At 42.7% G+C, this 26,433-nt stretch overlaps 1 protein-coding gene across 4 annotated transcripts in view; it reads left to right on the plus strand.

Annotated features, from left to right (window-relative positions):
* FGF1 (fibroblast growth factor 1) overlaps positions 1–18,611 on the plus strand; it is a 100,255-nt gene extending 81,644 nt beyond the window's left edge. For 2 of the 4 annotated variants that reach the window (XM_084838787.1, XM_084838788.1), the window contains exons 2-4: positions 6,641–6,842; positions 15,852–15,955; positions 16,570–17,310. In XM_084838787.1, the coding sequence (XP_084694913.1) occupies positions 6,674–6,842; positions 15,852–15,955; positions 16,570–16,764 (468 nt within the window). In that variant the 5' untranslated portion in view covers positions 6,641–6,673 and the 3' untranslated portion in view covers positions 16,765–17,310. Of the gene's footprint in view, positions 1–6,640; positions 6,843–15,851; positions 15,956–16,569 lie in introns of all 4 variants that reach the window. The other 2 variants (XM_084838786.1, XM_084838789.1) reach the window with 2 other exon arrangements.
* The last annotated feature ends 7,822 nt before the right edge of the window (positions 18,612–26,433 follow it).

The following is a 26,433-nucleotide window of genomic DNA, read 5'->3' on the forward strand; positions in this document are numbered from 1 at the left end:
GAAAGTAAAATCTGTTACAGCTTCCATTTCTTCTCCTTCTATATGCCAGGAAGTGATGGGGCCAGATGCCATGATCTTCGTTTTTTTAATGTTGAGTTTCAAACCAGCTTTTGCACTCTCCCCTTTCACCCTCAACAAGAGGCTCTTTAGATCCTCTTCACTTTCTGCCATTAGGGTGGTATCATCTGCATATCGGAGGTTGTTGATAATTCTCCCGGCAATCTTAATTCCAACCTGTGATTCATCCAATCCGGCGTTTCTCATGATGTAGTCTGCATATAAGTTAAATAAGCAGGGTGACAATATGCAGCCTTGTCGTACTCCTTTCCCAATTTTGAACCAATCGGTTGTTCCATGTCCAGTTCTTACTGTTGCTTCTTGACCCTCCTACAGGTTTCTCAGGAGACAGGTAAGGTGGTCTGGTATTCCCATCTCTTTCAGAATTTGCCAGAGTTTGTTGTGATCCACACAATCAAAGGCTTTAGCGTAGTCAATGAAGCAGAAATAGACGTTTTTCTGGAATTCTCTTGCTTTCTCCATGATCCAGTGAACACTGGCGATTTGATCTCTAGTTCCTCTGCCTCTTCGAAACCCAGCTTGTACTTCCGGTAGTTCTCGGTTCGCATACTGCTGAAGCCTAGCTTGTAGGATTTTGAGCATCACCTTGCTGGCATGTGAAATGAGCGCAATTGTGCGGTAGTTTGAACACTCTTTGGCATTGCCCTTCTTTGGAATTGGAATGTAAACTGACCTTTTCCAGTCTTGCGGCCACTGTTGAGTGTTCCAAATTTGTTGGCATATTGAGTGCAGCACTTTAATAGCATCGTCTTTTAGGATTTTAAATAGCTCAGCTGGAATACTGTCATCTCCGCTAGCTTTGTTGTTACTAATGCTTCCTAAGGCCCACTTGACTTCACTCTCAAGGTTGTCCGGCTCATGTTCAGTGACCGCACTATCATGGCTATCAGGGACATTCAGATCTTTCCTGTATAGTTCTTCTGTGTATTCTTTCCACCTCTTCTTAATCTCATCTGCTTCTGTTAGGTCCCTGCCTTCTTTGTCCTTTATGATGCCCGTCTTTGCACAAAACGTTCCCTTGAGATTTCCGATGTTCTTGAAGAGATCTCTAGTCTTTCCCATTCTGTTGTTTTCCTCGATTTCTTTGCATTGTTCATTTAAGAAGGCCTTCTTGTCTCTCCTTGCTATTCTCTGGAACTCTGCATTCAGTTGGATATATCTTCCCCTTTCTCCCTTGCTTTTTGCTTGCCTTCTTTCCTCAGCTACTTGTAAAGCCTCCTCAGACAGCCACTTGGCTTTCTTGCAGTTCTTTTTCTTTGGGATGGATTGAGTTGCTGCCTCTGTTACGGACCTCCGTCCATAGTTCCTCAAGCACTCTGTCTATCAGGTCTAATCCCTGAAATCTATTCGTCACCTCCACTGTATATTCATACGGGATATGATTTAGGTCATACCTGAATGATTTAGTGGTTTTCCCAACGTTCTTCAATTTAAGCTGAAATTTTGCAAGAAGAAGCTCATGATCTGAGCCACAGTCAGCTCCAGGTCTTGTTTTGACTGACTGTATAGAGCTTCTCCATCTTTGGCTGCAAAGGACATAATCAATCTGAGTTCGATATTGACCATCTGGTGATGTCCATGTATAGAGTCGCCTCTTGTGCTGTTGGAAAAGAGTGTTTGCTATGATCAGCATGTTCTCCTGGCAAAACTCTATTAGCTTTTGTCCTCCTTCATTTTGTACACCAAGGCCATGCCTGCCTGTTATCCCGGTGATTTCGTGACTTCCTACTTTAGCATTCCAATCCCCTATGATGAAGAGGACATCTTTTTTTGGTGTTAGTTCTAGAAGGTATTGTAGGTCTTCATAGAACCAATCAACCTCAGCTTCTTCAGCATCAGTGGTTGGGGCATAGACTTGAATTACTGTGATGTTCAATGGTTTGCCTTGGATTTGTACTATCATTCTATCATTTTTGAGATTGTACCCCAGTACTGCTTTTCCCACCCTTTTGTTGACTATGAGTGCTACTCCATTTCTTCTAAGGGATTCTTGCCCACAGTAGTAGATATGATGGTCACCTGAATTAAATTCGCCCATGCCTGTCTATTTTAGTTCACTGATTCCGAAGATGTCGATGTTCAGTCTTGCCATCTCATGTTTGACCACCTCCAGCTTACCTTGATTCATTGATCTGACATTCCAGGTTCCTAAACAATATTGTTCTTTACAGCATCGGATTTTCTTTTCACCACCAGACACATCCACAGCTGAGTGTCCTTTCAGCTTTGGCCCAGCCGCTTCACTCTTTCTGGTGCTACTTGGAAATACCCTCTGCTCTTCCCCAGGAGTATATTGGACACCTTCCGACCTGAGGGGCTCATCTTCCGGTGTCATATCTTTAGCCTTGTGATACATTCCATGGGGTTTTCTTGGCAAGAATACTGGAGTGGGTTGCCATTTCCTTCTCCAGTGGACCACATTTTGTCAGAACTCTCCGCCATGACCTGTCCGTCTTGGGTGGCCCTGCATGGCATAGCTTATGGCTTCACTGAGTTACGCAAGCCCCTTCGCCACAACAAGGCAGTGATCCATGAAGGGGTCTCCCTCTATTTGCCAGTTATCAATCAAGCTGGTTGCCATAATCTTGGTTTTTTTGAGGTTTAACTGCAACCCAGCTTTTGCACTTTCTTCTTTCACCTTCGTCAGAAGGTTCCTCAGCTCCTCCTCGTTTTCAGCCATCAAAGTGGTATCATCTGCATATCTGAGACTGTTAATGTTTCTTCCAGCGCTTTTAACTCCAGCCTTGGATTCATCACGCCCAGCACATTGCATGATGTGTTCTGCGTACAGGTTGAATAGGTAGGGTGAGAGTATACAACCCTGCTGTACTCCTTTCCCAATCTTAAACCAGTCCGTTGTTCCGTGGTCTGTTCTTACCGTTGCTACTTGGTCGTTATACAGATTCCTCAGGAGGCAGACAAGATGACTTGGTATCTCCATACCACCAAGAACTTGCCACAATTTGTGATGATCCACACAGTCAGAGGCTTTAGAATAGTCAATAAAACAGAAATAGATGTTTTTCTGAAACTCCCTGGCTTTCTCCATTATCCAGCGGATATTGGCAATTTGGTCTCTAGTTCCTCTGCCTTTTCGAAACCCAGCTTGTACATCTGGCAATTCTCATTGCATGAATTGCTGGAGTCTACCTTGCAAGATCTTGAGCATTACCTTACTGGCATGTGAAATGTGCCACTGTTCAATAGTTTGAACATTCTTTAGTGTTTCCCTTTTTTGGTATGGGGATATAAGTTGATTTTTTCCAATCTGTTGGCCATTCTTGTGTTTTCCAAATTTGCTGGCATATGGCATGCATCACCTTGACAGCATCATCTTGCAAGATTTTAAACAGTTCAGCTGGGATACCATCATCTCCTGCTGCCTTGTTATTAGCAATGCTCCTTAAGGCTCATTTAACCTCACTCTTCAGGATGTCTGGCTCTAGCTCACTGACCACACCATCAAATCTATCCCTGATATTATTATCCTTCCTATACAGATCTTCCGTATATCCTTGCCACCTTTTCTTGATCTCTTCTGCTTCTGTTAGGTCCTTGCCATCTTTGTTTTTGATCATACCCATTTTTCCCTGGAATTTACCTCCAATGTTTCTAATTTTCTGGAAGAGGTCTCTTGTCCTTCCTATTCTATTATCTTCTTCTGCTTCCGCGCATTGCTTGTTTAAAAATAATTCCTGATCTCTTCTGGCTAACCTCTGGAATGTTGCATTTAATTGGGCATATCTCCCCCTATCACTGTTGCCTTTTTCTTTCCTTCTTTCTTGGGCTACTTCCAGCGTCTCAGCAGACAGCCATCTTGCCTTCTTGGTTTTCTTTTTCTTTGGGACGTTTTTTGTTGCCACCTCCTGAACAATGTTGCAAACTTCTGTCCATAGTTCTTCCGGGACCCTATCTACTAAATCTAGTCCCTTAAATCTATTCTTCACCTCCACTGCATATTCATTAGGAATATTCGTGAGCTCATATCTAACTGATCTGTGGGTCTTCCCTATTCTCTTTAGTCTGATTCTAAATCGTGCAATAAGAAGTTCGTGATCTGAACTACAATCAGCTCCAGGTCTTGTTTTTACCGACTGCATAGATGTCCGCCACCTTTGGCTACAAAGGATGTAGTCAATCTGATTTCGGTGTCAACCGAACACAAATTACTTACAAGTCAATGTTGTGCTGAAAGCCTACTTACAAATGAGAAGGGAGTCAAAATTGAGACAGCAAGTAAGTGTAATATCTTATGGTGATCAGGGTAAAGAAGACACACACACCAGCTTGCAGGGTGGGCTAACAAATGAACTTTACTCCTCCCAGTAGGCAAATATATATACAGGCACTACCACTGCCATCTGGTGGCAGTGAATGAACTACACTACTTTTTAAATACATTACAGTAAGCAACTAAAATCAGTAGATACGTAGTGCACAGGGACAGATTGCAAGCCAAATTGTTCTGGGATCCTACACATTCATCTTCTCATTCATTACTGCCCCAATCCAAGCAAAGGCCAAAACCTTTCCTTGCAGAGTGTTTCACTTTGGAGCATTTCATCTTTGCTGTGGAGTGCTGAAGAGAGAGGTCATATTGGATGAAGTTTCCTGGTCCCCTCCAAGATTTTTAATCATTAAGAGGTTAGGCCTCGAACCAGAAAAAACAAGTCCTCTTATGTTGTCTTTGGTTTGTGTCCTCTCTCTTGCGCGCATGCACACACTTTCATTCCCGTAAAGTCTGGCGCCTCTTTGCCAAGAGTATAATAGGACCAGGAGTGGAGTTGTGTGTGTGGAATACCAAAGACACAGTCATAAAAGTATGAGAGCAGCGTTCACGTCTAGCACACCAGGACAATGGGGGCGGAAAATAGTATTCATTCAACTTCTCTTGGGGAGTCAAAGGCTTTGGCAAGCAAGGATGGGTTCTAAAAATAGTGTCGAATCCTAAAGGAGTATAGTAACGTGGAATTAAATAATCATTTCCAAATGTCCCACTGAGTTGTTCTGCTAAAATGCTTCAGAGAAGCACTTGGATCATTAGACCATCAAATATATAAAGGAAGCATCCTGCCCTTCCTATTTTAGCAAATGTAACGAATGGGTCCATATTGGTTTTCTATCCTGAAGTGGGTATGAGAGAAGAAGCTGTCAGGTGCAGAGAAAAATGGACCTCTACTATGACCTGCAATCTGTAGTTGTCTGCTTTGACTCAAGAGTTAAACTGGTCTTGCAAGAAGTGGAACTGGGCCTGCCCTATGTCCCACTTTTCATTTTACATTCTTGCCTCTCCATTCACCTCAACTGAGGGCTCTGAGATCAGTTTTCAGAAGGAAAAGATGTTTTTGTCATTTGATCAATGGGAATCAGGCTCTGGACAGCTGCCTCCAACCCAGCTAGAAGAGGGTATCTCATCCACTAGGTGAGGAGAATCCAACATATTTGGCTGTAGTGCAGGCCACATCACTTCCTTGCTTGCACCTTTTGAAATCAGTACATGATTTCAACAGACCTTGCTTGAGGAATGTACTCTGGTTGGCTCAAGCAGCTCATTTTCTATACCCCAAAGGTATAACTTCTGTTTAGAACCAGCTTTGTGTCTGTCGCAGCTGATTGCTCAGAGGTGAAAAGGATTCCCAACACTGCACCCATAAATTACCCATTTCCCACTTTTTCTTGACTGTTCCCAACGGTCCAATTTGTGATTGCTTTGGCAAGAGGTCCCTGCTATTCAGTACCTAAATCAAAACAGCAGGGAGCAGAGTGCCCCTTGTTTATTTCCCAGACATGGCTTAATAGGTACATTGATTTAAAAATATATATTTTATGGGCAGAATGGAAGAAAGAGTGAAAGCATTTCCACAAAGAAATTGGGGTACCAAGCAAAGGGTCCAGGTTTTTTCTGTTTGTTAAGCTCTTACGGTGCAACGCTGCATGCATGTTTATTCAGAATTAAGTTGCACTGTGTTCAGTGAGACTTACTTCTATGAAAGGGTGCATAGGATTGCAGCTGAATGTATTGTTTTAATCTGGCACATAAACTTCTGGTACTGCTCCTCTTGTTTTATGTTTTACTTTTAATGTACTTTTACTTGGTAGGTTATTATTTTGAACTCACACTAACTGCTCTGCTCTGAGAGGCTACGGCCTAAAACATCCTTCCCCAACCTGGCACCCTCTAGAAATGTTGGACTACAGTGCCCATTACCCCTGACCATTGGCCATGCTGGCTGGGGGCTGATGGGATATGTAGTCTAAAATATCTGGAGAGCATCAGGTTGGGGAAGGCTTGCCTGAAGAGTGGGATATGAGTGCTATAAATTAAATAATTAAATAAAACCACTATATTTTCAAAATAGGCCTTTCATATGTTGAGTGGAACAAACTTGAAAGGACAGCACATTGCATGGCTGATTTCATGGACAATCAGGTTTACAGATGTATAAAATAATCCCCACATGATTCATTGTAGACTGTTCTCCCTCCTTTGAATATGCAGTTGCTATAAATGTATTGCACACATTGCTATTATTGCTACAGAATGGTTTGATTTCTTTTCCAGTACTGAAGCCCTGACACCCAGAGTGGGCAAGAAATGGCTGAAGGGGAAATAACAACGTTCACAGGCCTGATGGAAAAGTTTGATCTCCCGATTAGGAATTACAAGAAGCCCAAACTCCTTTACTGCAGCAACGGAGGCCATTTCTTGAGGATACTTCCTGATGGCAAAGTGGATGGCACAATGGACCGAAATGACAGAAACAGTAAGCTTTTTCTTGTCCTTTATCAGAGGCTTTCAAACTTTGCACCTTAAAGGCGTCCTTTCCACATTGACCTATCTGCTGATGAACCTGAGAACATTTACCACAGAAGCTCTCTGTCTTGCAAAGGATTCTGGGACACATTCTAGAATGCTTTGTTGGGGCTCACTATTATCCTGTATGAGTTCAGTGCCAAACTACATGTGAGGTTATTCATGTAGCTTTGCCCTTAAGTGCCGGGTGATTGATAAAAAATGAACACGGGGGCTGATCCAAATTGGGACCCTAGTGTGGCGGGTAGGGAGGATTTAACCATTTGCCTCCCACTATGGGCCCAATCCAGATTGCCTCCCCCCAGCATCTGCAATTTGCACTGCAAAAAAGGGCCCATTCATTTCAGCCAGACTTATTTTGCAATGCAAATTGGTCCCGTTCCCCCCCCCAGCCCCCGCCCTGCAAGTGAATTGGTCCAGACATGGGGAAATACTGTGTGTGATGCCATTACATATCACACTGAAACCTTGTACAACACGTTTTTCTAGATGCAGGGGAGGTGTGGATCTGTGACAGTCATGTATCCCCTGTACTATTTAGCTGGGCCCCTAGTCTTTTTCTGCAGCATATTTATTTATTTATTTATTTATTTATTTTTCATTTCATTTCATTTCTATACTGCCCAATAGCTGAAGCTCTCTGGGTGGTTCACAAAAATTAAAACCAAACAGCACACAATAAAACAGTATAAAATATATAAAACATTAAAACCACAGTATAACAATACAACCAGAATAAAACCTTGCATAAACAGGGCAAGAACCCTGTTTATAAACAGGTTCATAAACCTGTTTAAACATAAACCTGTTTATGTTTATAAACAGGTTCATAAACAGGTCTTGATTTTATAGCCCTACCCTTGCTCATTTCAACCAAATCTATGTATAGTGACCCCTCTATCTTTGACCAGCCTGCACTGATCATGTATATTATTACATTTAAAATTCCAAAGCACAGAGAAAATGGTACCATACAATGTGCAAAGCACAGAGAAAATGGTGCCCACAGTGTTGTGGAGCCAGCATGAACCACAGAGAAAATGCTGCCATCTGCCATGAAGCCCAAACCAACAAGAAATGGTGCACTGAACTAGGCCTCATTTGTTCCAAGGCTCAGCTTCAAAATCTGTTTTCTGTACTAGGGCTGAGCCCCAGAATATGAGAAGAACAAACATTTCTCTAAGCATGTGCAGAGTGCCTTCATCTCTCTCTCTCCCACACCCCAGCAACTGAATATATACACTCTTAGAATTATGGAGGAGGAATTTCAGGGCAGATGCCAGCACCCTTACAGACTTCAGCCCTGGCAGCTCTCCTTTTGGAAAGTAATGCCACAGCAAAGGCTGACCTATAGTGTCAGTCAAGCACAGTGGAGAAAAATGGCAGTTGTTGCAGTGGTGGTAACCATGCCAAAGGCAACAAAACTTAAACACTTAAAAAACTTATAGCAGTACTCCTGTCCTACTGCTAAATCTTATTGCCAGTATTACCTACTTGACCATACCCATTTACTTTCCATATTTGTTTGTTTGGGGCGGAGATCTTTATGCAAGCTAAGCTCTTCTCTAGAGTAACAGAAGGTACATCTTCCTATGCATAAAGAATGGATTTTATCACTGTTTTGTATAGGAAGTGTTCTCAACACAGATTAATTTTCCTTTTTCCCGACACAGCAATGCATAATAGATTCCTGGGGGAGTAGAATCTGCTGAAATCCTTATTCTGTGCTTTAACATTATGGGAAGAGGAAGTGGGAAGGCTGGAGAATGAATGAGAGCCAATACTTCTCTCCTTAGAACAAGAACAGTTTATTCTCTTTACGCTGATGGGATTCAATGCTTGTTCCTTGTACCATGTTCTATAAAGAATGCACAAATTACTCCTAAGCTGACAAAACAGGGATATTAAAACAGATTTTATCCATGATCAGTTGGAACACTGATTTTCCGATCTTTGCCTTTTATGGCATGTTCAAACTCCTGTGTTACGGTTAAATGTGCTGCCTCCATTTTATCATGGACTGCGTCACACAATTTTTTTAAACAAAGGACCTATTTCCTATTGACTCACTGCAGGAGATGAGCCTAGTGTTTTGTCAAATGACATTTACTAGTCCATAATCAATGACACTGTAAGTAGAAAGTGGGTCTCACTCTACCATGGGAAGCAATTTTTTCCCATACTGCCCGATAAATCTGGTCTTCTGTTTAGCATCACCATAGTGTTTTACATGCATCTATGCCCGTAAAAAATTACTACTCTTTACAAATCACATATACAAATGTTGCCTTCTTGCTCCACCCATGCAAATCTATTTTTTGAACTTCTAATGTATTAAAATGCTATTATGGTCTCAAAATGCCTGGGATATTTATTGAAATCCCTTGTCAAGGGAAACTGCCTAGTGAGATGGCAAATACTGGCAGCAAATACTGTAAGACGAAGGGGTACAAAAAGCTTCACTGTTATGATGGTCTATAACATATATGCATAGTGCCCGACTATGCACTGGAACACATGCTCACAATGCACTGATTTCACAGTAGGAGCTTTTTCCTGTTCTGTGTGTACACTGGGCTACTGAGCATTTACTGGAATTCAGCTGGACTCCCTGCTGCAGGATGTGCCGAGAGGACAGAGTCAGACACACTCTCCAAATTCTAAGAAAAGCACTTCTTTTTTTAAGAAAAACCACAGGAATATGTGGTTTCCCTCCCCTGCCCCAACTTTGCTCTCTGGTTTGTTTCTGAAGTCAGTTTATGGTAGAGGTTTAATTATAAATGCCATTTACACACACACACTCGCACATACTCAACACTAGACTGAATGAAGATGATCTCAACCTGAGTAAACATAGCAAAGGACAGACAGGAAGTCTCTAACCTAGAGTAAACTGGCATGTAATCTTTCTGAAACCCTGTTCAATCAATGGAGGTAGGAAAGCAAACAAGGAGAAATTCTGCAAAAAACACAAGTGTGCTTGCAGTTTGCAAGGAACAAGCAAAAGGGGAGGTGCAAAAGGAGACCCCTGCTTTGAAAGACACTTATCAGGACACTGACGCCTGTATTTGGGAACACATCTCCAATCCTGCTAACTCGAGCTGTCTTTTGTTGAGCCATGTCCGTTTCCAAATGCACCCTTCAGGCACGGGGACCCATTGAAAATGAAACCATGAGGAGATAGCTCCATGTGGCATGTAGTTTGTGTGAAATGGCTTTCTATGCAACTTGGCAATTTTCATTATGACAATACAAACCACGAACAAGAAGAATTGCATTGTCATGGTGAAAAATCCCCCAAACACATGGGAAGTTGCTACACACAAACAGCAGAAAATGCAACTGTATCTTCAGGCAGCTACCACACCACACAGTGCATGTATGAATTGGGACCTAAGCAATTCTCTGGGTCTGAGAACTAATTTCATGGGAATGGGGGGAAAATACTAGATTCGCAATCAGATATCCATCTTCAGAGCCTTGGCAAAAATGGGCAGGACTTATTAGAACTCTGAGAGAACCTCTCACATAGATAGCATGCATATTTGGTGGTGACCAGCTTACATTATCTCCATACCCATAATGACTGAAGTCATTGGGTTGGATCCAGAGTTTGCTCCTGCCACTGGGAGAACTCCCAGAGTGGAATTCTACTCAGGACACTCCAGTGTGTGTGTGTGGGGGGGGGGGGGGGATAGGGAAGAGGTAATTTCGACAATGCCACCTCCCATGTTGTTCTGGAGGGTCCCCAACCTCTGGAGCAGATTTATGGGGGTGGGGGCTGCAGGGAGAGGGCAGAACTGGAAAAGATCATCTCCATGCTCATTTTATCTGAAATGGGAAACCCTTGGTCTACTCCAGAGACACGTCATTCTCCAGGCTGCTGCAGGCTTTGCTGAAGCTGACCAAAACGGTCCTGATTTCATTCTAGTAGAAATTATATCCTCCAGAAGCCATCCCATCGTAAAGTTTTAAGAGGGCTTGATTCCATTGTCTTAAGAACATAAGGAAAACCTTTCTCCATCAAACCAAGGTATATCTGATCCAGCATTTTCTTTCCAAAAGGGGCTAGTCAGATGTACTAACAAGCAGAGCCTTCCCCTCTTGTTTACCCTGATTATCTAGTATTTAGGAGTATATAGCTTAGGTAAACAGAGGTTCCATTTAGCTATCATGGTTAATAGCTGTTGATAGTCTTGCCCTCTGTGAATTTGTCTAAACTTCAAAAAGCCATCTATCCTAGTGGCCATCACCATATCCTATGGTACCAAAGGGTTTATCCCAGTGTCCAGCTATGATTTTACACTGAGTCCTTCCTCCTACTAGGTCAGCAGGCAGTAAGAACAAGCACAGTGATGAGGTAGGAAAAGTATCAGATAATGTGAAGAGAGAAACAACACACACACAACCACGCATCATTTTCTCACTAGAGGCTTCTTACTTTCTTTTCTGGAAATACATTGCACGTAATCAGCTTTGCTTTCTAAAGGATGTATGTTTGCTAGTCCATGCCAGAAATGAGCTTAGTGTAAATGAGCTATTAAACTTGGACATCCTGATGAAAAAATATTTACAGAGGAAACTCCTTAAACGGCTATGTGCCAGTGGAATAACCCTAGTTGCAGAGTAAAAGTCTTGGTGCTGACTATGTAAGTAAACTTGGGTGGTGCCCTCACTTTCCACAACCTATTGAGCTAATCTTTGCAATGGCATTCTATTATTATTATTATTATTATTATTATTATTATTATTATATTTATATCCTGCCTTTTTCCCAATACTGGGATTCAAGGCGGCTTTACAACATTAAAACTTGTACAATTAAAACCTATAAATAGAAATAGAAATACAAGTGTACAAAACTTAAAAACATAATTAAATCATCAGTATTAAAATTGTAAAAATATCAAAACATTAAAAGACAACAAGAAAAATAGTATCCATCCATCATATTTTCACAGGTCCAGACAAGTTATCCCCAAAGGCCTGCTGGAACAAAAAAGTTTTTGCATGCCTATGAAAGCATATCAAGGAGGGTGCCACTCTCGCCTCCCTGGGAAGGGAGTTCCAGAACTTTGGGGCAGCTACCCAGAAGGCCCTCTCCCGCATTCCCACCAGGCATGCCTGTGATGGTGGCGGGACGGCGAGAAGGGCTTCCCCTGAAGATCTCAGGGTACGAGTAGGCTCATAGGGGAGAATACGGTCTTTCAGATAACCTGGACCCCGAGCTGTATAGGGCTTTATAGGACATGACCAGCACTTTGAATTGTGCCCAGAAACAGACTGGGAGCCAGTGGAGCTGTTTTAACAGGGGAGTTGTATGCTCCCTGTAACCAGCCCCAGTCAGCAGTCTGGCAGCAGGTCTTTGAACCAGCTGAAGTTTCCGAACACTCTTCTGAGGCAGCTCCATGTAGAGTGCATTACAGTAATCCAAACGGGATGTAGCTAAGGCGTGTGTCACTGTGACCAAGTCAGACATTTCAAGGAACGGGCACAGCTGGCACACTAGCTTTAACTGTGCAAATGCATTCCTGGCCACCGCTGAAACCTGGGCATCCAGGCTCAGGGCTATATCCAGAAGTACACCCAAGCTGCAAACCTGTGTCTTCAGGGGGAGCGTAACCCCATCTAGCACAAGTTGTATCCCTATTCCCTGATCTACCTTTCAACTGATCAGGAGCACCTCTGTCTTGTCTAGATGAAGCTTCAATTTGTTTGCCCTCATCCAGTCCATTACTGCTGACAGACACCAGTTCAGCACCCCAACAGCTTCCTTGGCATTAGATGGAAAGGAAAAGTAGAGTTGGGTGTCATCAGCATACTGGTGACACTGAACCCCAAAACTCTGGACAACCTCTCCCTGTGGTTTCATGTATATGTTAAATAGCATGGGGGACAAAACAGAACCCTGAGGGACCCCACAAGCCAATGGCCAGGGAGTCGAACAGAAGTCCCCCAGCACCACCTTCTGGGTCCGCCCCTCCAAGAAGGAATGGAGCCACTGTAAAACAGTGCCTCCAAGTCCCATCCCAGCGAGGCAGCCCAGAAGGATACCATGGTTGATGGTATCAAAAGCCGCTGAGAGGTCCAGCAGAACCAACAGGGACACACTCCCCCTGTCTAGTTCCCGATGTAGGTCATCCACCAAGGCGACCAAAGCGGTTTCTGTCCCATAACTGGGTCTGAAGCCAGATTGAAATGGATCTAGATAATCTGTCTCATCCAGGAAACCCTGGAGCTGGGGGGCCAACACATGCTCCAGTGTCTTGCCCAGAAATGGAATATTGGAGACTGGCCGATAATTATCCAAAATGGTGGGGTTCAGGGAGGGCTTTTTTAACAAAGGTCTCACCACTGCCTCCTTCAAGCAGGCTGGAACTCTGCCTTATCTAAGGGAGGCATTAACCACTCCTCTTACCCACTCAGCCAGTCCACTTCTGGCTGCTTTTATAAGCCAGGAAGGGCAAGGATCTAGACCACACATGGTTTCTCTCACCTCTCCCAGGATCCTGTCCTCATCCTCAGGCTGAAAACTGAAAAGTATCCAACAACACTGGACAAGCAGGGGCCACAGTTACATCTGCTGGGTCTGTATCAACTATAGCGTCCAAGTCAGAGTGGATCCATTCTACTGATGGATGTAGAGTAGCCTGATTCTACTAAAGTGAGCAGAACCTATTTGTACCGAAAGATGTGCACAAGCAGCAACATAATTTTCTCTGTGATGGATTATTTTCCTACTCACAGTAGAACCACAAAAACATGAGATGGGCCTCCTTAATGGAGCATGGGTTGTTGCTAAGGGAAACATAATCTTCTCTTTGACCTCTTCCAGTCTGTGTTTGTGCGTGTGCGTATGTGTGCATATCGTGATACAAAGAAGCAGAAGGCCAAACCAACCTCTGCCACATCTTGTGGGTCAGGATCAGTGGCACCTCTGCCCCCTTTTTGGTTTAGGATTCCCTTTTAAGACAAGTAAAAAGATGGGGGATGGAGAGAAAATGAGATTAGAAAACAGAGTAAAGGAGAAAGGCAGATATATACAGTAAAAACAACTACCCAAATTACATGTTGGAGTTTATTTTTGTTATGATTTATTTTAAAAAATTAGGGACTGATTTAATACATCTTTATGTTTTTCGCAAGCTTTCCCCCTCCAATTTTATTGCTATTATAGAATTTCCTCTCTCTTTTCTTTTGATATTTGGTATAAGCTATAGCAGCCAATGTGTTCCAAAGAAAAGGTAATTAGAGCATTCAGTGTCCTATTTTGTCATGCCAGAGCAAGATTTTCTTTAAAAAAGAAAGAAATTAAGAATATTTGCCCCATCTCCCATAGGAAGCAGTTCTTGTTTTTATAAACTGTTGTTGTCTGCAACTTTTACAACTACTTAGCTGTGTATTCAAAATTACTGCACAGCCCAAACTGATCCTGGAAGATTTCCCCCCTGCAGCAGGGAAAAGTTCATCTAATTTCGTCATTTGAACGTAACTTACCATACTATGGAAGAATCTCTGGCACAGGTGAATATTCCCCCTCATGACTTTTGTCCCAGCACACTGTAAGTTGGTTTCCTTCTTTGCTGAGACTGCTCATATTAAAGGGTAAGTATTAAATGTAAGTTGCTGGTTAAAGCTAGGTTCCAGATATGTGTAAGAAGTCACACCAGAATAATCCCCTCAGAGATAGATTTTATGAATCCATGGAAAAGGAAACTTGGAGATATTTTAAACTATTTCCTTTTTTAAAGAGAATAACAATATCTACTTAAGGAAAAGTGGCACAACAAACCAAAACATTTTCTATGAGAGACAGACAGAGACAGAGAGTTGTATGTGTTTAGTGTAAGATGAATTAAAAAATATGATTAAAAAAAATATTTAAAAACTGATTTCTTACAATTTAAATTGGATTGTTCTGTTTTTTAAAACACACACACACACGAGTTTCTATTTAAATAACAACTAGGTTAACATTAAAAATCTAAATATAAGCATGCTAGTCCTAAATTAATCTCTAAATTAGGGGGAGAAATTTCTTTCTTCCAAGGGCTACATTCTCTTGTATGCCAGGGGACTATGTAGAAACCATGTTTTCTTTCTTGTTGACAAGACTCAAGCAGAGTTTAGTGCCCATGGTCTTTAAACAGACTACTAGTAAACTGCAGTGGTTAACAGCACAATCCTATGCATGTTTAGACAGAAGAAAGGTCCTGCAGCTCCCAGCCAGCCACGTCTAAACATGCATAGGATTACACCCTAAGAGCGTAATGCTAAGAATGCTGGGAGTTGTAGGACTTTTTTCTGTCTAAACATGAATAGGAGGTTACCCTACTAAACTAGCCTAAGCCAACCCTCATCTTAAAATACGTCCATCAAATATTCATATTCCAGTTCTGAGTGAGGTTGCAAGAGCGGAGGTTTCAAAAGGAGAGAGTTCCCACAGGCATCCCCAGAGAGTGCCTTCTGTGTATGCTTGCTGTTTGAACACAAGACATTATTATAAGAACATGTCCTTGGAATGCATGATAGTGAGCATATCTAGATAGTGTGGGAATGGGGGAAGGTGTGGCCCTCCAGATGTTGTTGGACTGCAATTCCCATCATCCCTCGCCATTGGCTGTGCTGGCTAGGGCTGAAGGGAGTTGCAGTCCAACAACATCTGGAGGGCTGCATCTTCCCCATCCTTGAGATAGTGGGATGGTCTCTGTGCTGCTCAAATCATCCAGTTCTGTGCCATATCTGCTACTGACTCTTTTATTTATATCATCGTTATTGTATTCATCGCACTTACACCCTCCTTTTCCACCAAGAAGCTCAGAGCAGCTGACATGTGTTTCCCTAGCAGCCTCCGGTGTAGGCAGCTCACTGGGCCAAACCTGCTTGGCTTCAGCAGTAGAACATCATGTGCCTTCTTCAGACCTGCTGTTATTTAGTTTTAATTTTTTTTCAATTGCAGTCCAACTGCTGCTCAGCGCAGAAAGTGTGGGTGCAGTGTATATAAAGAGCACTGAGTCTGGACAGTACTTGGCTATGGATGCCAATGGACGTTTATATGGCTCAGTAAGTATGAGGTTTCTGTGGGATCAGGCATGGGGAGGTTTTGAGGTTTGCAGAAATCTTGTAGCATGAAGTAACATAGCCCACAAACATCAATTAGATGTTGTTTGTTGTTTTTGCAGCTGGATTGCCACCCTGCGCCCAGCTTTATTTCTGGAAAAATAAATAAAATAATTTGAAACAATGTTCCAAAATACTTCGGATATTGGATTTCGAATTTGGAAGGAGCAGCACTTCTTCCTTCAGCTGCCAAATCACAGTGGGGGATGCCATTAGGGACACTGAGCCAAATTTAACCCTAGGATAAACAAGCCTCAGAGATGTTGCATGTACTGTTCATCCAGTAACCTGGAGTGGTGGGAGGAGATGTTGGCAGCCTAAGAGGAAAGAACCTTGTTAAACAGCAAATACCGGTAGCCAAAGGGTTAATTTCACCATCTCTGCCATGTGTAATGTTCACAGCTGTCCAGCCTTGCCCACCCCTGTGGATCAGCACGGGCAGGACTCTTGCACAGATATCAATCAAGTCACAATGATTACTGTCCTTCAGTGCTGGCAGGGAACTCAGCCACTGAATTTGCTTCCCATTATGAATGCACCACACTCTTTTTCTTCAGCAGTTGCCAACGGAGGAGTGTTTGTTCCTGGAAAGGATGGAAGAAAACCATTACAACACTTATACATCGAAGATGCATGCAGAGAAGAACTGGTTTGTTGGCTTGAAGAAGAATGGGAAAAGCAAACTGGGCCCACGGACTCATTATGGCCAAAAGGCAATACTTTTCCTGCCCTTGCCAGTGTCACCTGATTAGATACTTTCCCCACATTGTAAAATATATCCTTAGAATTAAGCAGCCAGTAAGTAGCCTTTTCCTTGCTCTCTCCTTTGATTCCCTCTCACACAGGGGAACATGAAAATAAAGTGGGGCAGAATGTGCAAGATGAAAAATACAAACTGATTCCATAAATTGTGCATCTAATGCATAGTACACTGGCATCCCATAGTATTGCCTCCCAAAATAAATCAAATCAGCTCTAATCATAGACAGGCACACATTTTGGCATGTGCAGCTCTTACAGCCCTATACATAACAAAGCTTCCCTTTTTTGAAACATATTTAGACCATACGATTGAAGTTTCAAAAACATTTAAGAACGCTTTTAATCATTCTTGTGTATCACATGGAAGCATAATCAACAATATTGAAGGTATCCTATCATTTAAAACAAATTAACCGTGCGTTTGTAGGACTTAGAAAAAATAATCCTTTCTTTTTAAAGTAATATTGCTCTGGTTCTTGATAATATCTGGTATATGTGATATGTATTTATTTATTAAGTAAAACTGTATACACCCTAAACTGTTTGATTTTAACTATAGGCAATGTTGTGTAATATAAAGTGAACCACAAGAAATTCAGATAATCTTGAACAAGATATTGTAGAGCTGGAAAAAGTGCAGAAAAGGGCAACTAAAATGATCAAGGGGCTGGAGCAACTCCCCTATGAGAGAAAGTTACAACAGCTGGGTTGGTTTAGCTTGGAAAAAACGTGAGTAAGGGGAGACATGATAGAGGTGTATAAAATTATGCACAGTGTGGAGAAAGTGGATAGGGAAACATTTTTCTCCCTCTCTCATGATACTAGAACCCAGAGTCATCCCATGAAGCTGTTTGGTGGGAGATTCAGGACAGATAAAAGGAAGGACTTCTTCACACAGTGCAGAGTTAAACTATGGAATTTGCTACCACAGGACGTAGTGATGGCCACCAACGTGAATGGCTTTAAAAGGAGGTTAGACAAATTCATGAAGGAGAAGGCTATCAATGACTACTAGTACTAATGGCTCTATGCTACCTCCAGTAACAGAGGTAGTGAGCCTATGTACACCAGTTGCTGGGAAACATGGGCGGGATGGTGCTGTTGCACTTGTGTCCTGCTTGTGCATTTCTGGTCGACAGCTGGTTGGCTACTGTGTGAACAGAATGCTGGACTAGATGGACCCTTGGTCTGATCCAGCACAGCTCTTCTTATGTTCTTAACATTTTGGTTATAAAAATAAGGAAAAATAGAACAAATACAAAAATACAACAGAGAGAAGATTCTACATATGAATATCCAACAGAAATCAGCAGGACTTAAATGTTTAACTGTGGGCCTAAATCCCATTGATTTCTGTGGGACAAGTTGCACAGGCCATGTAATACATGCCAACACAGCTTGTGGTTAGATGCAGTCATTACAATAGCACCCTTTCAGGAAGCAGGTAGGTTTCTGGCTCCAGATGGATGTAATTTCTCCCTCCAACCACAGCAACCTAATCAGTTATTTCATAATCTATAGACCATAGGATTTCTGGTATGCCTGCTGTTTACGGTGCCTGATGGGACTAGAGCTCAGTGACACAACTCGGTACAAAGCATGATTCTCTGGCCAACAGCCTTAGTGAGGTAAGTATGAAGCATGATAGGAATCCATTGTCCATCTGTGTTCACATTTCATCACACCGCTCAAAGACTAAAGCAGCCTTGAGGTAGCTGGTGGATTATGGAAGTTGTAATCCAACACATCTGAAGGGCACCAGGATGGGGAAGGCTGGACTAAAGAATACAACCTGACTGAATACAATTTGTATGTGCTTAAATAAACAGATTCCTAGTGACATGTTAGGGTAAACTTGCATTTTTCTCTGTCCTTGCCATATACGTGGGGCCTTAGGTAATTTGCAGATCATAGCTATTGCCTTAGTTTCTCAAACATATTTAATTCCATTGTTCTTCATGATTTTGAATAATGGGCCAATTTAAATGCAATTGCTCTTTCATTATATGCCCATCAGCCCCCCCCCCCATTTCACATATAGTATGACTGTGTGCATACAAAGTATATGAATACATGCTGAAGGGAGGGGCAGGGCTGAGAGACATGATCCTGCTACCCTACCTATCTGTATTCACTTAACATTGAACATAACATCTGCACAGTCCTACAGGGGCTTGGGGACACCACTGTAAATCTATCCGTTGCACTAAACGACCACTGAATCTCTATTATTTTGCTGCATTTCAAAAGCTGCTTGATCAGCCATATGTTCAGCATACCACTGCTTCTAGTTGTAAGAGGAGGCAAACTATATCTTGCAGTTCTTATTTCTGCCCTTCCCAATATGCTTTTACTCTCAGATGAACTTCATTAGCATCAAAGCATGCAGATTAACTTGTGCTTAAATATTCCACCCTTATTGAGTACATCCAGTCAAGGCTTTCATGATATATTAGTTAGCTACCAGTCTGTTTTCTGTTGTGTGTGTCTCGCTCCACTTTTGGCACTGTCAAGTGATACCCCTATTCTTCTGCACTGGTGGGTGTCACTTCCTCAACCTTGTACCAAAAAGGTTGGTTCCTGTCATTACTTGTTTCTAAAGACACACAGTTCCAGAATAAACATGGATATGGGACACTCTGTTACCTACAAACCGTCTGTTCCAAAACCAGCACTGCAGGCTTATTAATTCATTCAGGCCAATTTGCTAATAATACTCCTAAATAAATGAAATGGTGACATTTCTGCAGGGACGTGTCATTTCCTCAAGTCTCATTATTTTGATGCATTGGTTCAGGACAGGGGTGGGATCACAGCCTTGGAGGGAAGTCAAAATAATAAAAGATCAAGCCTCCCCAAATATAAGGCACAGGTACATTTGGCTTAGACAAATTCAGAGTATAGGTCTATTCTCTATGGACTTTGCTTCGACAAGATGTGGTGATTTCCACCTAGTAAGATGGCTTTAAAGGGGGATTAGACAATTTCATGAAGGATAAGGCTGTCAATGGCTACAGAACCTCCACATTCAGTAGTAAGATGCTGGAGACAAAAAGAACAGAGAATAGCACTTTCCATCCTGTCCTGGTAGTGAGCTTCCCATGGGCACTTTTGGGGGCAGAGTGCTGTACCAGATGGAAACAGCAAGGCAATACTTATGTGTTTAAACCAGATTGGCACACAATGTGTTTGCTCCTGTTACAAAGTAGCTGTCTTTTGAGTGAACAGTACTGACTCCATTCTGAGACAGCCAAAAAGCCAGGCGTCTTCATTCCCAGCCTCAGCAAAGGTGGGAGAAAGGCACAGGAATGGGGGTGAGAGCAACATGCAAGACTAGATCAAGCAATTCGGTTTCTAATGGACTTCTTAAAATGCATTCCCCAAAGGCAAAGGTGGGGGTAAAAATTCAGCAAAACATTAATGTGCTGGATAGCAAGAGTGGTATCTGGTAAGTTACCTAGTCAACCACCTGCAATATGCCCCTATTGTTGAACTCCAGCCTTGACACCTGTCATTAAGACAGTCGTTAACATGTAAAATCATCTTTTGTTAAAAGAATAAGAGATTGTAAGTAGGACTTTTGGGGGGGGCATGTACATCCATCATCCCTAAGCACCATCTTTTGTTATACAAGATGGGAGGCCAACTCAGTCTTTCTCCCATAGCAAATAGCCCCGTTACCAGTGCCTATGAGCAGCATCTGGCTCATCAGAGTTCTGATGTCACTGCCTTTCTCTGAACTGTATAAGAAGCCACAGGTTGGAGCAGTTCCTGAGTCCCCCTCTTCCCAGAGGTGGGTGGCCATGCTGCTGAAATCGCTAGGGGCCTGACCCCTGTAGGGGTATGGTGCCACACTGCTGCTGAAATCACTCGGAGTCTCTCCTCCCAGAGGAAAGGCTCCATGCTGAAATCACTAAGCTCCTTGCTTGCCAGAGCAAGGTGCCAACAGTGGGTGCTTTGCCCCCCCTAGTCCAGGCTTCCTGCTTTCCTTCCTCTCCACCTGAGACCAGGAATTGCAACGTGCGCTAACTAGTTCCTGTCTGCAGGAAAGGGCTTCAGCCCAAGGAAAGGTATATTGCTTTTAGAGGTTCTTTGTAGAAATTGTAGCTTCCACCCCCTCTCCACTCCCCCTCCCCACCTGTGTGTGTGTGTGTGTGCGGTGGGGGGGGGTTCAGGCAGACTCTAACTTGGTGAAGGCTGGAGCATCCCCAGTTGGTCTTGAGTGTTAAATCTACTTGAGTCTTCCCTCCTGACTCCTAGATGCCTTTTCTCCCCCACCATTAGCTCTTTTTACCATCACATTATTAACCTACCCCCCTCCTGTAACGACTTCCTGGCTGCATTCAAACACACCACCCCCGCCCACTCCTCCGCGCCACACCCACAGATACCTTAAACCATCCTGCCCCTCTAATTACCATCTAATTTCCCTTCTATCTTTGGCTCCAAACTCCTGGCGCATGCTACTTTACACCAACAGTCACAACTCTCCATTAGCTCACTTAACCCTTTACAATATTGTTTCTACCATCTATGATACTAAAAGTGCCCTCATCAAAATCATTCACAAGCTGAACTGTAAGCCACCCATGCTCCTGTTGGCCACCTTTACCCACCCCACCCCACCAGTGTGTGTGTGTGTGTGAGAGAGAGAGAGAGAGAGAAAGTGTAAATGACAGCTGGTTGGAACATAGCTGTCAATAGCAACTCTGGCAGCAGTAAAATGGGGGGGGGGGAGAAATGGGAGGAAAGCCACTGTAGCTAGTCCATATCTCCAAAACTTTGAATAATTTCACCCCCTCTGAAATCACCCCAATTTTGCAGGCCCCCAATTCTCCCTACTTGCAAGTCAAGAGTTCTGCAGCACTAGCTGCAAAAGGCTCAAGCCTGTGAGCCAAGCTGCATGCTACAAGGAAAATGCTTCTAGGTTAACTAGCTAATCTGATCTAGCATCTTTTCTGCTCACAAATATGGAATCATTGAGACCCTGAGGATGAGGACAGCCCACCCACCAAATATCTCCAAAAATGTGTTGGGGTGCAAGTCTTACTTAACATCCTGTCTCTAGTCATAGCATGTGGGAGGTATTTCCAGGATAGGAGCTAAAGGAAGGATATGTCATTTCTTGGACAGGACAATTCAGCAAGTTCATTCCTGTCCCAAGATAGAAACTTCTCAGTAAAGGAACCAAGTTCCATGGAACCAGAGTCTACAAGAACTATGCCTATAATTCACAAGGCACTTTTTATTTCCTGGACCTTTATTCTCTCCAGTGAGTTTTTAAATTATTATTATTATTACTATTACCGTAAAATACAACGCAGCACTACTGCTTTGCAACAAACACTTCCTTTGTCAGATGAGAGCAGTGTTTCTTTCCTGACATTCTGGTTTTCTTCTGTTTGTAAACTGCCAAATTTTCTTGCTTACTCCTCTACAAATTCCCCCTCCCCCACCATTCCCAGTCATCTTCCTCTCTTGGGATTAAGAGACACTGCTGAAATTTCCAGCTGTCTCTTACTATGTGTATTTGTTCCACCTGGCCTGTTAGAGACTCTAGTCTGATGTAATTTAAACAAGAAGAGCTTCTATGTTCTATTTATGTTCCTCAGTAACCTAATGTATAATAGAAATTTAGGGATATAAACTCCTGGGACAGGAAGTGACTCTAGCCAAACAACTCCTCAATAGCCTCTATACTTCTCATTTGACTTCTCCCCCACCAACCCCAAATGCAAGGTGTGTGTCCTCATCGTCATGCCCCCCCTGCCCCCACTCCAAATCGTGCTCACTCCAGAAGCAACTAAGCGCAGATGCAAGTAGTGTTGCTACAAGGGTTGTACACTGATTTCAATGAAACATATTCCCAGGTAAGTGTGTATGGTGATTGCAGCCAAACTCTGATGAGGTTCTTAAGATGGCTGTGTACCTACCTAGGCCAGGTGGGCAACTTGTGCCCCTCCAGATGCTTTTGGACTGCAACTCCCATCAGCCCTAGCCAATGGTGGGGAATGAGTTTCCAGTGGCTGAAACTGTTTTTTAAAACATTATTTTTAGATATTTATACTCCCACCCTTCAAAAACCTTTCCCAGGGCAGTTTACAATAAAAATTAAAAAGGAAAATACAACAGTACAACATATATAATCCAAATAAAATAAAACAGTAAAGTCAAACAAAGAAGAAGCATACATTAAAAGCCAGATACTAAACCTAAAACACAGTTAAAATGCCTGGGACGTCTTTGTCGAAATGACCTCAAAGTGGGTACTAGGCAAGCCTTCCTGAAGAGAGAATTCCAAGTAGATATTATGGAAGATGTGGGAAGATCTAGGACTCCTGCTGAAACAAAAAAGAGCAACTATGTGACCTAGTCTGCATGACACGACAGCCCACTGTGGCTTAATTTACTCACAGAGGCTGTGGTGTCGTGCAGGTGCCCATGGCCACCAATTTTGCATGGCATCTGTAGACACCCGGCTTGTGTGGTGCGGGCTGTCCATGCAAACCAAGTCATAGGGTTGCTCTTTTTGGTTATAACCCATGGCTATTTTAGGATTATTTGAGGGTTGTTTAACACTCAAACAACACCTGCTGCCAGGGCTTGAATGACATGGAAGCCACGGCAAGCTGGGCACCCATGGGTGCCATGCAAAAATGGCACCCACGGGTTTCCAGCACAACACAACAGCCTCCACAGGTACATTAAGCCATGGTGGGCTGTCGTGTCTTGCAAACTAGATCAATGACTCCTTTCTGCCCATAATGTCAGGGGGGACACATGAGGTGACATGAAATGCTGTGAATTTCCCTGCCCCTGAAAGCAGCAGTCATTTAAGTGGAGTGGGAGTGGGGATATTTGCATAATGATGATGTCATGTCCTGTACTGAATATCCCAGGACTTAACATGGGAGAGAGAAGTAGATACAGATACAAGAGCTCACATCTGCTGTAACATCTTCCAGCTACAGGTAGGCAAGGAGGTCTAAATACATCACCATCTTACTGTATTGTGTTTACTATGGAGAAACCGAATCATTTAAATATGCATGTACCCATTACAATTGACAGCATTGTTTATGTCCACATTTTGCTACTTAAACTCAGGAATCCTTTGTACCCAAGTTCAAAATAATACATGAATTGACACTAAGGCCTGGTTTACATAAACTGAACTAGTAAACCATGCATGGACTGTACCACTTCAGATTGTAGGGGAATCCACAGCTGAATGCTTCTCTGGGAAAATAAATCTATAAACACAGATCATAACTAGTATGTCAGGAGAAGGCTAAGTAGACACCCTTACTCTGATCTCTAGCTTTCTGTATGCAGGGTCTTGTTTTGTTTATATGGAGGAACATTCAGTCATGCAATCCTCTACTTGCAGTTTGAAATGATAATAGTCCAGAAACGGGCTAACCACTTCATTTGCAGTTTGAGCTAGACCTGAGATTCTACTTTATTCCAAGTAGATCAAGGGACTATATATATGCAGCCTCTAAGCACATTTTTAAATTCTAAGCAGAAAAAGAAATTGGATCACCCCATTTATCTGTGCAACATTTTTTTTGACAGGAGAGCCAGAATGTTCTTTTTCCTCAGCATACTTAAGGTTTGTGAATGTCTCCATGCATCTGTCTGTTCTGATGTTATTCCTGTTCTGCAGTACAGTTAGATTTTTTTTTTTTTTCAAATTCTGTTTTGGTTACCACAGGACTAGCCATGTTGCACAGTTGCAGGAACCAGTGGCCTAGTCTTCACATTAGGTTAAACTACTCTGTATTTCACCCTAAAATTAATTCACTTAGGCACAGCCCATGTCCACTACCATGGTCCTGGAATTGCTTCATTTTGATGGATAACTGTTGGAAAGCTTGGGATTAGAAGAAGAGTGAGAACACAGTGGCAGCCAATTTTGCAAATGGTCATTCCAACACATACACACACAGACAGAAAAAGTGTGGGAACTCCCTCATTGCAACAGGGAAAAGGCAAAGAAGGTAGAAGATCAGAAACGCCTCAGATTTCCTAGGTATTCCACGCTAGACTCAGGAGCTTAAAGACTCTGTCTTTGAGAAAGGTTGATATAGTGGTATACATCTGAACAAATCTGGGGCAAAACAGGAGCGGGGGACCCAGTAAAAGGGCTATCTAAAGCTAACCACATATATTGTCAGATTTTGCCACCATCGACATCCTCACGCAACCCACACACTTACAATTGGGTGCAAACAGAAATGTATATGAATAGGTGACTGGGATTTCTAATTAAACCCAAAAGCTGGAAAATGGTAATATGGGATTTAGTTCTGCTGTTTCCCAGCACCTCATTAACCTCAGGGCATTCCTTTCATTAGACACCTGAAGCTCAGCTATTGCTAACCTCACATGTATACTTGACACCCAACTGGGGGAAAATGTCAACACTCCTGCCTGAAAAATAATCCCCAGTAATTGCTCCAGATGGATGAACAGGAGAGAACAGCATTGCCAGCAAAAGCTATAGACCACAATCCAACACTAAGTTAAGCATGCCTAAGCCTATTGATTTCAGTGGGTTTAAGCCTGCTTAACTATGTGTTGGATTGTGGCCATACACCATTTTAAGGAGTTTATCCCTCCTAATATAGAGCAAGAGGTGAAGCGCAATGAGATCTTCCTTTAAAAAAGGAAAGGAAAGGAAAAAAAGATTTAATACATTATCAAAACAAAATATTTTTACTATAGAAAATGGAAGTTGAGTGCAGGGACAATATTCTCATGCTTTTGGAGTTGAGGGATAGGTCCATTACCATTTTCTTCTAGATGGGGAGGGCAAGGAGAAGGAAGTTGGGGAGCAAAAGATCTGCGGGCACCTGAGAAACATTTGAGCAGGGAAGGAGCAACACGGGATGTTTGGAATGTAAATACTCTCCCAAACAGAGGTTAACCATTAGCACATCCTCCCACAGCCCCAGGGTAAAGAGGGCCCCTCCATGCAATAAAGAAGAAAAGCTGGCTGGAGGTATAAATTGCAGCTCCAAAGCTCAGGACAAGCTGATAACTGAATAATGAAGATGAAAAAACAATCTGTAGAAAAGGAATGCAGGAGTAAAGAGTTATTGGGACCTATACTGTACTCACAGACCTTCAAACGAATTTGCATTCCCTTTAGAGGAGAAAGGTATAATTTCATACATATCAACCATCCACAGTTGGGACGCACACACAAAATGTCTATACACTGGAGAATGGAAAGAAAGACTCAGTTATGTCCAGAGATTTCCTCAGCCTAAACATGGGGGCTTAGGCAGTTAACATAATGCTGTCTATGTGCCTCTTTTCTCAAGCCAAGCCTTGGGAATTAATCTAAATTTGAGAGTCTGACATGGGCTGTGCTTAGCCCTCGAGCACTTCATTGACCTCATGAGCCTATAACATGCCAGATTTTTTTTTTTAAGGTCTAGGGGTCATATTTCGGTGGTGGTATTTCCTCTAGTATTGGGTATTCTATGGTAACTGCTGCTCTACCTGTTGCATGCTGGGATTTTTCCCACCATAGTTCCTTTCACATTCTGGCACTATGCCAACCTTGCTCCAAATCTCTCTCTCCCCCTCCCCCTGCCCCCCAAACTACCATTCGAGCACATTGGAATATTGAGTTTGTATCTGTGTGG

The sequence above is a fragment of the Heloderma suspectum genome, chromosome 2 (assembly GCF_057233095.1).
Source record: "Heloderma suspectum isolate Gila_16-S chromosome 2, 16-S_ref, whole genome shotgun sequence".
Classification (NCBI taxonomy): Eukaryota; Metazoa; Chordata; class Lepidosauria; order Squamata; family Helodermatidae; genus Heloderma; species Heloderma suspectum.